This window comes from Siniperca chuatsi, linkage group LG13 (genome assembly GCF_020085105.1).
Source record: "Siniperca chuatsi isolate FFG_IHB_CAS linkage group LG13, ASM2008510v1, whole genome shotgun sequence".
Taxonomy (NCBI): Eukaryota; Metazoa; Chordata; class Actinopteri; order Centrarchiformes; family Sinipercidae; genus Siniperca; species Siniperca chuatsi.
The window spans coordinates 10,389,777-10,403,149 of record NC_058054.1 but is presented as its reverse complement, the minus strand read 5'-3'; the positions used below and the strand labels follow the sequence as shown (position 1 = coordinate 10,403,149).

Genomic DNA, 13,373 nt, shown 5'->3' with positions numbered 1-13,373 from the left:
GCTGAAAAAAATGACATTTGAGATGGTCATTTTCCTTCCTGGCCATATAGCCTCATGATAAATGTGGGATAGTTCTGGTTACCCATGATTACTCAAGCACCTTAGGTAAAGTGTTTCCCTCTAAGTCAGAAGCAACTCTTGATCAGTGGTCCATGACTGCAAACCTTCTCCCACATCTCCTATTTTCTTCCTCCTCTGTCTCTCTCTCCCTCTCGCTGCTCCCAGAGGGGCTGCTGTTCACCGCAGAGTGCCTCCTGCTTAATGGTAGATGTGACAGAGCCCACCACAAGATGGGATTTAAGGGAGAGGGGGACTGGGGGCTTTGGGGCTGACATGGTTGCAGGTTTCATTGCAGGCATGACCAGAACGTCCCCCCAAACCTGACCACTGAATTATTCATGAGGTGAAATACAGGGGAGGGGGCTGTGTCTGGGCCTCTCTTGTGAGTGCTGTATTCTTAACCCTGACATGCAAGAGAGATGTTGGGGGGAGATCGAGGGGGCAGTGTTTGTGTTGTAGGTAAATAAACACACACACACACACACACAAATGAAGGAAAGGCAGAAATGTTAATCATACAAGCAATAAATCAGTATTTCACATGCATACACACTCCTGATTTCACACGCTCATCAGACACATGGCGACAAAGAAAGCTGGGTGTGGCTGTGTGGTGCTGGAGAGGGGGGGCAGTATGGGTATCCCCACTGGAAAAGCCCTGAACACAACCTCCCCTTCCCCCTCTAACATCTAATACATAATTAAGACATGTCTCGAGGCATTGTAGGGCAGAGGGAAGATTATTAAAAGCTATGTATGATTCCAAACTCTGTTTAGTGTGAGCCAGGCTGATTTTTTATTTTTAGGAGATCTTCCCTTTTTTCCCTCCGAAAACCCACCAGCAAAACAAGCCAGGCACACGACTCTCTTGAAAAAATTAAGAGCAATTGTAAAACAGCTCGAAGACACTAATGGGCAGATAAGAAGTGGAGTGATGTAGGGCTACAAAGAAGGAGGAGCCATCTTTTATTGATTCAGGCATTAATGTACATTATGTACAAATTGGCTCAGGGTGGCCCCTCATAGGAGGCCTTCTGCTGCTCAAACAAATTGGAGCATTTGTCTCAATATCCACTTGTGGGCGTATCAGGGCGTGAATATCAAATCCAATTTATTTATGAATACATTTTTATTCGCTTGCTCCATGCATGTTTTGTAAAACCAAAATATGTCACAGGAGAAATCTAGGAATCTCTGCTTGTCAAGAGGACTAAGCCTGCTTTTCTTCTTGACAGCTGAAGAGGGAAGGAAGGAACGGAAGGAAGGCAGGGATTGATAAATAAAGAATGGAGACGTCCTATATATCACCCAGGTAGCTCAAACCCTGACATTCGACAATCTGTCAGCCTTTTCATAGCAATAGGGCACCTCCCATGAATCAGCGTCCTCAGGGAAGAAACAAAGATGTATGTCTCCGAATGTGTATTTGGCAGTTTCTTGTGGCTAATTCATATTGTTGAATTTCATTAATCATATTTACCACCTGTGCTCGACTGTGCCAGTGACTGTTGGTGTTACAGTATCTGTGAGAGACATACACTGTGTATCTGTGTTTCCTCTGTTCTGCAGGCTGTGTGTGTGTGTGTGTGTGTGTGTGCAAATGTAAGGTGTAATATGGAACCCCCATCCCAGTTCAGAGCCTGCTCAAGGTCTGCCTGTGTAGAGCACACTCATAGCAAGATACGCTCATAGACATGTACACAGACACACACAATCTCTCTATCTCACACATACAAACACACTTGACACATGCGTATACATAACCGTGTCCCTTTGTGGACCGTTGCCATGCAACATTTCTCTGATTGGGTTAGTTGAGCTCTGGTGCATGTGCACTCACACACACACACACACACACACTCCTGCTGGCTGATGAGGATCAGATCACAAACACACTCCTTTGCCACACCCATTCTCCTCTCCCACGGGACACAGCTGCTCTTCCAAGGCCAAGGCTGGAGTGAGGAGAAAGATGTTGCTGTTCCTGGAGGAGGGAAGCTCTTTTAGCTCTGCTGCTCAGTCCAGGGTCGTAGCTTATCTTGATGATCTCCTTGGAGATGTTGGACGGTTTCTTCGGTTTGAATTTCAGGTGCATTTACGTAGATGTATTCAATCTTTTTCTCTGTTTTCATTTTATAACTGTAAATTTTAATTTAATTTTAAAACCACCTAGAAATGTCATTATGAGCTGAGGATTGATCAATAAAATACACCAAATGCACCTCACTTTGCTTTTTACTCATAATGCAATGTTAATTCCCCTTCCCTACCTTAGACCAGTTCAGTTAAGTTTCTCAGATTTTCTGTTTAATTTCTGTTGATCTGGCTTTGTAAAGATAAATTGAACGTGGTAGGACTTCAGGTCGACATAACCCACTAGAGAACAGCAGAGTTGGTGCTGTGGTTGCTGCAGGATGTTTCACTTTGTTTTATGACTTGGTTTTGTGTTTGTTTCAGGAGACAATCTCTGCTCGGACAAATATGTGGCCCTTGGTGATCATGTAAACTCAGCTTTTAATAGTAGATTTAAGCTTGATTCTAATGCTGCAAACAAAAGACTGTAGTCAAGATGTGTGACAAGGCTACAACTACAGCTCTCTAACGTTGCTGCACTTTCTTTGTTTCACAACACATGTATCATCTAAAAAATGATGTATTTCAAAGATTAGACATTGATTAGAAAATGTTGTTGTTTACAAAAATTTATTCATACAAATCTTACAACACTTTCATAACATTGAGAAACGTAAAACCCCATATAAGGACTCCTGTGTGTATAACGATTTCACTTGTACTAAGGTTCACTTTTAAAACACATTGTTTTCAGATAGATAAGAGATTAAACACTGAAGTAAGGCGTTTGGCGCTTTCAGAAATATCAACAACAGGCATTTTCTATGATCTGAACAACATCTGTCATGTTCTGAAACCCTTTTACTCTAGATAGTGATGCACATAGTTGTAAATAATATGTTGGGGCTATTTTCTGATTAATAAATTACCGACCAATACCAAAACAATCAACAACACCTCATAATCAATAGTAACAAACACCGGTCATTGTTCACAACTCTCACAGACACTGAACACCCCCAAACTCATGCACACACACACATTGCCTGCTCCATCAACATATACATTCTATTCTTTATTTTTTTTTACTCACTGAATCATTGGCCATGCTTTAAAGAAAAGCCTAATTCTACTACTCTTGGGGCAGACTAAGCCGAGTGATTAAACAGACTAAAAGGAAGTTTCAATGTAAGCTAATGGACTGCAGCATTGTAGGGCCACTAAAATTGCCATCTGTCACTTGTGGCGAATTTTTTATTTTATTTTTTTTTTCTCACATCGAAGCAAGGCACCAAAGCCAAAAGCTGTTTCCACCTCCACGTGCGCATTCAGTCACTCATTCACACAAAACAAACATTAAATGCACACACACACACACACACACACACACACACACACACACACACACACACACACACACACACACACATAAACTGGTGCATAAACTCAAATGCGCAAACATCCACATCGGCACACACACACACATTCGCACAAAGCCTGTAGGATAAATCCAAATTGAAGACAGTGTATTGGTAGTTTCCATGGGGGGTACACAGGCCACTGATTGGATTGCAGGGGTGCATTAAGCTGCATTTGCATAATATTGAATAGATACACAAGATAACTCCCTAATAAAAGTCAGTGTAAAGATTCCTCTGCTGCAGGGCTGAATTTCATTCACCTCCATTGTAGTCCGAGAGGAAAACTAAGAGTGGCCTCGTCCGGCTTCACTCACATACTGTTAATCCTTCTGCTGATACCAAAGTGAAGGGAATTCAACATCTGATATTTTCTATCAGACTCATTGACCCTGATCTCACTTTGGCAGGTGAGGAGAAGAGGCGGCGCTCTCGCCTCTCGTTTGTTTCTGTATGCAGGTGCGACAACCTCTCTCAGGCTTGTGGGTGCTGTAACCTGTCTCTTATGCAACAGCCTACTTTGCTTTCTCTGTCTCACACACACTATCTCTCTTTGTCCCCCGCTCTCTCATCCCCTCCATGCATGCCTCTCTCTCTCACCTAACACTCTCTTCATCTCTTTGTCACATCCTCACTGCACATACCCCAGTAGACATCTAACACAGATCAGCTTCGTCTTAACAATGAACCACAGCACTGTCAAATCAACAATTGAGCACGGCGATCTAGAAGCAAAAGAATCTCTAAAAACCGCTACCAGGACAAAGGCAATCAGCAAAAAGGGGGTCCAGTGTCTTCTCTTATGATATCCACAATGACAGCAGCAGGGGAGGTAAAAATTCAACAAGTCAGTGCAGTACCGGTTTCCACCACCTCTAGCCCTCCTTGTTCGCATTTCCAACACATCTGAGGGGGGAGTGGTGCTGAAACAGGCTTAGCACAGCCCACCTCCCAAATAGCACAATCCAAAAAAAGCACAATGGCATGCAGTTTCTAAGCAAAATTAGCAAGGTGTCAGTTTCCACATGCACCAATAAATAAGAAATAAGAGTTAAATATTCCTAACTGTAACTCAGATGCTACCTTTCCTCTCCACCTCTTGTCAAAAATGCTTAATTTCCTGCATCTTACATGTTCTGGGTCCATTCTGAATATGTGTTGTGCTGCCCAAATACAATCAACAGTTGAAGCACATTCTTCAGAATAATTCTGTTGACTGAACACAGACAACATTGAGATGAATATCTGCACTGTGTAATTTCTATACTGTACATAATACACACACACATAGAACATTCTTTACACAGTCCTATCGAGCGTGATTTATCTCCTACAGTAAATGACTTTGAGGCAAGTGAGCAAGCAGTGTTTGCCGCATACTGTTAACAGCAACTTGAGTGCTTCCTTTATCTTTAGTAAAGGCAATAATGCCTTTGCAAAAGCCCGCAGTTAAATTTCTGTTTTAAAGAGGGTTGGATTTTTATAACCAGTTACATGAATGACTGTGTAAGTCAATCAGTTATCCATCGAATGAGAGGCTGTACAACAGAAGCCATCTGAATTCCCCTGGAGGGGCAGAAAGCTATACAAACCCACAGAGCTCCCATTAAGGGAGCGAGGAGAAGGGTGGACAAGGGCAACATCTATCATTTAGGATAAGCCGGATATGCATCACATAGCATGCTCACTGCTTCTTTGGGCCTGTTTGGAAAACAAACAACACTAAAAAAATAGAACGTTGGTTACAAAAATAAGTATAACATTCAATACTTTGATTGTCTTTTTAAAATCTATTTATTTTCTGCATATGTAGATGACCTTTAAAGATTTCAAGCGCATAACGTTGAAGGTGCACAATTATCTTTTTTTCTGATTTCTTCTTTTTTTTTGTCAGTTTGTTTTGTTTTCAACATCTTAACATGAAAATAAAATATTGGTCCACAAAGTATAACTGTGCGGTATCAAGTGCTTTTGTACAAAAAGAAAAAAAAACGATATTATTATTAAAATATTCATTTTAATGGCTTTACTTCATACATAAATACATGTTGAAAGAACACAGGCGCAATCCACTGGTTGGTCAGATATATCTGAATGACTTTGATTTAACGACTGGATGTATATACACAGGAGGGCAGTTTGGGCGCTTTAACAACGCTACAAGTAGGCGAGTCGGCGTCCTTTGTTCCTAACTCTCTGTCTGTACCTTCTTCCCAGAACTGCTGCCAGGTATTTCTGCACGGCCATCTGCTTTCTATAGCGACTGTAGCTGTCGGTGAAGATCCCATCTGAATGTCTTTTGGATAAGGGCTCTGACTCTTCCTCCATGCTGTTGTCGTCACTGAAAAAACAACAAAACAAACAAAAAATTAACAAAAAATAACATTAGTTAAAGCTGCAGCCTTCCACTTCTCAACAGATTTCTGCTCTTTTTGATTTTACATCTTGGCTTTGATAATCTCTCCATCTTGCCATGACGCAATGTTGCCTACAATCATTAATAATGCATTTATGGGCATTTTATCCTATATATTTTTTTCGTTTGAAAAAAAAGGCGGCAAGCAAGACAGTGTAAAATAAACAGTGATTTAAGCGTTTTAGAAAAGCTACATATTATTCATTTGCAGCCCATTGCATATTCTGACGCATGGCTTTTCATTAAGGCAAACAAAATAAATTTATGGATTAATCACATACAAATCGCAGTGTATTTTAGTCTCAGAAAACTGACCCTCATTCTTAAGGGAGCACACTAATCATGAACGCAGTGCCACGCCACAACAAAAACAGAAACAGAAAGGTGACATAAACATGTCTAGACGTTTTTTTTTTTTTAGAGAGAGATTTAAAACACACACACACACACACACAAAATGATAGACAGTGATGCAGCAGCCTGGACTTGTGCAGCGGAGAAACATAAAAAATGATGACTGCAGGTGAACGCTTATAAGAAATGCCCTTACCCTGCACGAATTGTCATCAGAGAATGCAGATAATGTCTCGCTGTTAACTGACCCAGGATCTCCCTCAAGGCTCTATCTAATTCTTCCTCAGCATGCCTTTCTGGTCTGAGATGATAAAACGCCAAAACACATAGATCATCAGTGACTAAAAAGCGCAGACAGAATGATCAAAAGTAGCCTAAAATGTCCCCACCTACCCGCAGGTCCAATATCACATCAGGTGCAATTAAATCGGAGCCTCACAGCCTTTTTGCACATAGGCTATCCTTCCGTATCTGCCGACCTTTTATCTTTAGTATTTACATTATTGGAACCAACATTTTAGGCTACTCGGTATGAAAATAACACTGAACAAATAACATGAGAAACTCTGGGGAAAACAAAACAAGCAAACATTATCGCAAACAGCAAAAAAGTCATTAAAACGGAATCCAGCTCGAGGCTTTAGCTGTGACGTGAAAGCACATTTACCTCTTCTCCTGTGGGTAGTATAGAGTGTACGCGTCGTCGTTCAAGGATGGCGGACTTCGTATAGCAATCTGATCGCTATCAAAACCCATGTCAGATAATGAATTCCCATCCTCATCGAAGGCGTCGTTTTCAAGTCTGCAAAAGGGAGAACATTCATCACAAATCTGATCTGAGCACAAGTGGGACGCAGGAGTGAAAGAATGCCAAAATGTCTGCTTCTGTTTTCTAAAACCAGTGGGAGGTTAAATGCATTAGAGTTAAGGGAAGAAAACGGAAAAAATGCAATAGGTATTTTTAAATAAAACCAGAAAACGAATTATTTAAATTTGACCCCCAAAAAAGGCTTAAAATGTGTTAAATGTGTGTTGCTTAATTTTTTCTTTCTTTAAATCGATTTTTTTTTCATCGGGAAAATCTATTTTTAATTCCAACTTGATGCTGCTGCTCTTAACACAAGCTACAGCCTCATTAATTATTTAAAGTTCGAAACAATGGGTGTGAAAATGATGATGATAACTGTAGGCGTGGTGCCAAGATTTTATTAAAAGAATGCTGCAATTAGCAGTGAAAAATCTGAATCGATAAGAACCACGCCCAAATTATGGATATGCTTTTCACTGATAAAAAAGTATAAATCTTAAATGGATGGAGCTCTCCTATTCGTTTTGACTCGCCTCTCCTTGGTGACGCCAGTCCACCGTCATCCCAAGGGCTATCCATTGCATTGACTGCACTCTCATTTTTAATAAGGGGAGTTTTGTGAACCGTCCCTCCGGACAGATACCTCTACGCAATTTCCATTGCCATTTTCCACACAAGACTTGCATTTGTGTGTGTTGAAATTACTGTATTTCCTTTAGTTATTCCTCTCGATTCTGTGATTTAAAATTGCGCGCATAGTTTGTGCGCAATTACGCACACTGATTGAAATAAAAGTGCCCAAATCCAAATCCTCAAATAAGATTTTTATCATTAATCACAATGCCATCATTGAATCGTTCAGCAGCATTTAACGTGGATTAATTACAAAATACCACCATGCTCAGGTTGTAAAGATGCATAAAGCAAATACACCTACCTAATCTTAGGGTAACTTAGTCCGATAGGTGTGCAGAAGACGCTGTAGTGCATTAAGATTCCGTAGATGAGCAAGATTAAAGTCGCTTTACTCGAACTGGCCATGCTGTTAGAAAATGAAAAACAGACATAACATTAAACAGGTTAATCACTCCTATAGAAACAACATGCTCGCTCTTTGTTCTGTCAAATTCACATGCTGTGCTAATTCTCTTATCACAAACTACAAAACTGGATCGAATATAAAGCTTTTTAAATTAGCTGGACAAACACAACGTCCGTTTGCTCAAACCAAAAAGATTTCTGTCTGTTTTATTAATCCCATTTCGTAAAAGTTTGACTGTGGCTTTGACACAGAATCCTTTGCATGCAGCGCCAAAGTAATTAAAAACTGCAGACCTCCGTGCAGTGCAGGAAAAAAAAAGAATCATTTCCATTACTTTATTTCGCTCTCCATCAATGAATTTCTCCGAGTTTTAAGACAATCCGCAGATAAAGCACATACCTATAGCAGGGAAGCAGGGAGAGCGCTGTGCTGGAGGATGTGATCCGGGCGCGGCTGTGGTGGTGGTGTGTGTGTGTGCGTGTGTGTGAGAGAGAGAAAGAGAGACGGTTTCTTTCTCACGGCACTTCTTTCTCGACTGAAGCGCCTCCGTCGTCTCCTTATGTTCCCCTCAGTGCAGCCTACCTCACTTTTATACACAATCAATAGGACTCAGCCAGTCGCACAAGCAAACAAAAACTCGGTGGGAAAGTGCGCCGTATGTTCGTCTACATATCGTTGCTCTAAACTTTTGTCCTGTGCTGTGATTGCCTTTGCTTTTTATCCATGTATCGTAAGCCTTGCCCCCCTCTCCCCTCCCTCCAATAAGTCACATTAAGGATGCTATAGACGTCATCAAGTCTGCCTCCCGGAATATAAAAGTACAGTTCCTTCCTCATCGATGCATCAGTCAGACCCCCCTCCCCCCCCTCCCCCCCAACCACCACCACCACCTCCCTCCTAAAATGGAAGTTTACTTCCAAACTTTCTTCTTTAAAAAAACAAACAAAAAAACCCAGAAATGGTTGTGAATGCATTTGAACTTTTGCACAGGACGAGGTGACGGCCAATACAAATCAGTTTGTCCCTCACCGCGAACGCCCCCCCTCCGCGTCATCATCAATAAGTCCAATTAGGCTTTTATTACTATGACTGAGATGGGAAATGATCATCTCTCTTCGCTGGTGGTGATGGTGGTGGTTTCGTGTGACTGGACGGTTTTGATCAGGCTTCCGCTGACCAAAGTTCAAGGCCCCTGGGGAGTCAGGAGCCGTCCAGTGCTGAAATGAATCTTCTCAAATTGCGCTTTCTGTATTTACAGTAACTTTTTCTAATCATTTCCAATAATTGCTCACTGGATATCGAGGGGGTGGATTTTAATGGCCCATGCAATGACAGCGCTATAAGGCCTCGGCCTATCCGTTTGATTGTTGAAATAAACGAGGCACGTAGTCTGAATTGAACACGCGGGCTGGTGACGCAGGGTGCCGGTTCAGAGAGCTACCAGCCTACGTGGCTTTAGAAACGATTCACCCATTTCCCCAACATTGTTCTGAAATCGTCTGTGTCACTATAATGCACTGGTTGATACGTTAAAACGAAAAATCCCGAGAAAAGGCTTGTAGCTATACTGTTATATATGGTGCAGTTAACCAAGAAGCAGTCGGGCCTGATTCTTTCCACCAATACTCGGCAATAAGTCGAACCTCTTCGTGCTTGCGACTTCTCTGCAATCTCTTAATTTTTATGTGCTAATAATGCTGCCAAATAAAATAGCAGCGTAGTATAAACTTGGCTTTAATATCCATGATATATATTAACGGCTTATATCAGAGTATGTGTAGGATGCAAGTTATGAGACTTTTAATTTGGAGGGAGGACACCTGTGTAAAAATCTAGAGTCCTGTGCGGGCCCTCGTTATAATCACCAACTCGAGGTCAGGGCACGTTTTGATTTAGCACCGTACAACACTGAATCATAGCTCACCGAGCAAGTGAAGAGTTTGCCAAAGAGGAGAGAGAATCACGTCAGCGTTTTATTTACTCTGACGCAATATGACGAACAGAGCCAGTCACCGCCCGAGGGGGGCCTATACACAACTTCTTCTTAGCGGGGCGTGATTCCCATGAAGAGCACAACTTAAACCCCCTATATGTGTTCACGGGAGCAGACTACTAATGTTAGGCCTGTTACAGCAGGTATAGACGCAGCTCAGTAGCCTGAGCAAACGGCGCCATCATGAGGAAAGAAGAGGAACATGCGGCTCATTCATCCTCAGCAGTGCAGGCAGAGGGAAAAGGAAAAGATCAGTAATTGCTCTCACATTTGGTCGTCACGAGGCTGACAGCCATAATCAAAAACTGTTGTTTTCACAGCACAGCAAAGTAATGCTTTCTCCTTATACTCGTCATTCAGCTAACAAGATATTTTGATTTCTTTACAAATATTACAACTTTTTTTTAAATCATAAACTTCATATAATCTCTCTTTTGCAAGTGAGAGTTATGTGAGTATTATGTTATCTTTCAAATTCTAGCATATGTTTTTGTTAGTAGAAAAATTAGACTAGCAAAGGGAAATTTATTGGGTTTGATTTGGGTCAATTATATTTCATTGCATTATGTGGATTTAGCAAAAATTCAGAGGTTCCCACCCTTTTTGGTCGTGACCCCTTGTTAAAGGTTGGATGTCTAAGTTGTGAGTGAATCCCCCCCCTCCAAAGGGGTAAGACTATCAGTATTTCACAAGAAAAAAGCTAATATTGGAGAAAAGTCAGATAAAAATGAATATAAAGTTGTGCAGCAGAACTACTTTTTTGTATTTCATGTCCTGTTTATCATCCTGTATGGAAGATTTAAAATACATACATAAAAACAAATAACAGGGAAATAAGCGAAATACAATACACATTGTAATATGTATTCGTATCGTTTTCAATGTTTGCTTATGTTTTGACACAGTAAATGCATACATAGCAAGAAAATACATATAACAATGTGTATTGTATTTCACTTAATTCTTTGTTGGATTTGTTTTTATTTCGGCATTTTAAATCTTCCATAATATTGTGACCCCTTGGAGAGGTCTCGACCCCCACGTTGGGAACCACTGATATGGGCAACAACTCTACTCGCTCACACTACCTACCATTACCCCTCAAAGGAACTCGAATAATCTAATGATCCTGCCCAAACTTTCGACCAGCAGAAGCCAGTAGCCTGCGAACTACAGCCGCACATAACGTTTTACTTGAGCATGAATGTTCGTTGTTGATCGGAATACATATAAAATAATCTAACCTGACACCTGAGCAAGTTACATTTACTGAAAACATACAGTCAAAAGCTCTGGAGTTTGGTGTATTTATCACAGATTTAGGCTGCTGTATAACATTTTAAACCTATGCTTTAAAATATATGGAAACACAAAACAGCAGAATTGTATGGCAAATGGAAATTATAGTGATGCCATTACTGAAAATGGTAGCAAATTTAGAGAAAAGACTCACTGTAGGATTTGTTTTCCCCATTTGTGTGTGTGTGTGGACATGTATTACTCATGTTGTGGGGACATAAATCTGTTTACACAGTCACATTGTGGGGACAAAATGCAAGTTCCCATAAGGGTTAGAGGTAGGGTTAGTCTCCAGGAAATGAATGTAAGCCAATGTAATGTCCTCTGAAGTGATGGAAATACGACTGTGTGTGTGTGTGTGTGTGTTTAGTACATCTTGTTTCCCACAGGGGCCGCTTTTTAGGAGACGTCCCCCTTAAGGAAGCTTGCAGAGCCGCCTGCGCACAGTGCTGTCAGAGTCAGTAGGGGTCAGCAAATCACTTAAAAAAATCTCAGCATAAGGACTCATACATATTGAACCTGCGGTGTAGTGATATTGCAGTCATTGTTTTTGTCGATGCCCTCATAAACAGCCTTATCCTAGTCTTTTATAATCATATAACTGTCCATAGCAAAAATATAGACCCACTCTATTTCCCTTTAGAAATGTTACGGGACTGATACCACTGGAAGTTAAATAGGCTGCCATACATGTGTGTTAACTGCAGGCCTATATTTAATGTTAATGGAAGTCTGAGTAAATACATAGACCCATTCCTCCCTTCGTACAACCTAGAGGGCGCCAGATGCCTGCACTTTGTGAACAAGGTTCAAAGGTTAAACGGCACGCTACTAAATCGCTATTTGTGTCTAAATTATACAATTTAAAATATATTTTCACATGATTTGATTGAGTGATAAAAATGAGAACAGCTTTATGTAGCTGGTACTAAGCCAGATGGTGGATTTTCTCCTCAATCTGAGCCAGTGATGTCGGCCATATTGGGCACAAGGGAAAACCATTCAATAGGAGATGATGTGACGTTCAAGTGTTATCGGAAATGCCGGCATGAACCTTGATGAAAGGAACAACAGAGCAAGAAAAGAGAAGCCTGAATTTCCTTAGACACCCAAGTTCTCAAGATGTTTTTTGTGATGTCACAGTGAATTATTTTAGGCAAACAATTTTTTCAAAACACCAATCAAAAAGTGTAAGGCTGATGTGTAAGACTATGCATTACTAAAATATCCATATACAAAGTGATTTATACTAGAGCTAAAACGATCTGTCGAAAAATAATCGGCAACTATTTTGAGAAGGCGTTTTAAAGAAAAATGTCAAACACTACACACTTCTGTCTTCTCCAATGTGATCATTTGCTGCTTTTCTCTGTTTTATACTATTGTACGTTGTCTATCTTTGGGTGTTCGACTGTTTAACAAAATAAGCAATTTTGCAGTTGCAGTTTTAGTTGCAGCCCTAACTTATACAGGACAACAGTAACCACGAAAGACACGTTATTTTTTTGGTGATAGGCCTACATGTATTTCGTGGTTCCCAAACTGGAGGTCCCACACTGGGGTTGGAAGTTAAATATTAGGGGTCATGAGATTATTAACAAACCCTAGGAGGCAGCATTTTTCTGTTACACAAAATTATGTTGATGTTTTCTGACTTTCTGGTAAATCTTTGTTTGTTTTAAACGTTTTGAAAAATATTCCAACAACAAAGAAAGAAAAAAATCCGTCTTGAATCGGTCAACTGGTAGCTAAACATGTGCAACGGGGTTCACAAGTGGACATTCGCTTTGTTTTAAGGGGTCACAAGTCACAAAGGTTTGGAGCCACTGTGTTAAATTGTATTTTAGGATCAATAGAAGCTGGGAATCCCAGACGTACGAGTCTAATCTGAGTACCTGAACGCAGCATTA

The 13,373-nt window shown here is 40.7% G+C and overlaps 1 protein-coding gene across 2 annotated transcripts; it reads right to left on the bottom strand.

Annotated features, from left to right (window-relative positions):
- Positions 1-2,746: 2,746 nt before the first annotated feature.
- Positions 2,747-8,880, bottom strand: adcyap1b (adenylate cyclase activating polypeptide 1b). Of its 2 annotated transcripts, XM_044221099.1 has the most exons (5): positions 8,571-8,880; positions 8,067-8,171; positions 6,989-7,123; positions 6,518-6,622; positions 2,747-5,892 (listed from the first exon to the last, which is right to left on the bottom strand). In XM_044221099.1, exons 2-5 carry the CDS (start codon positions 8,168-8,170, stop codon positions 5,709-5,711), a joined length of 528 nt encoding a protein of 175 aa, XP_044077034.1. In that variant the 5' UTR covers position 8,171; positions 8,571-8,880; the 3' UTR covers positions 2,747-5,708. The 2 variants fall into 2 exon arrangements, with proteins under 2 accessions (XP_044077034.1, XP_044077036.1); XM_044221101.1 differs by lacking the exon at positions 6,518-6,622.
- Between the last annotated feature and the right edge of the window lie 4,493 nt (positions 8,881-13,373).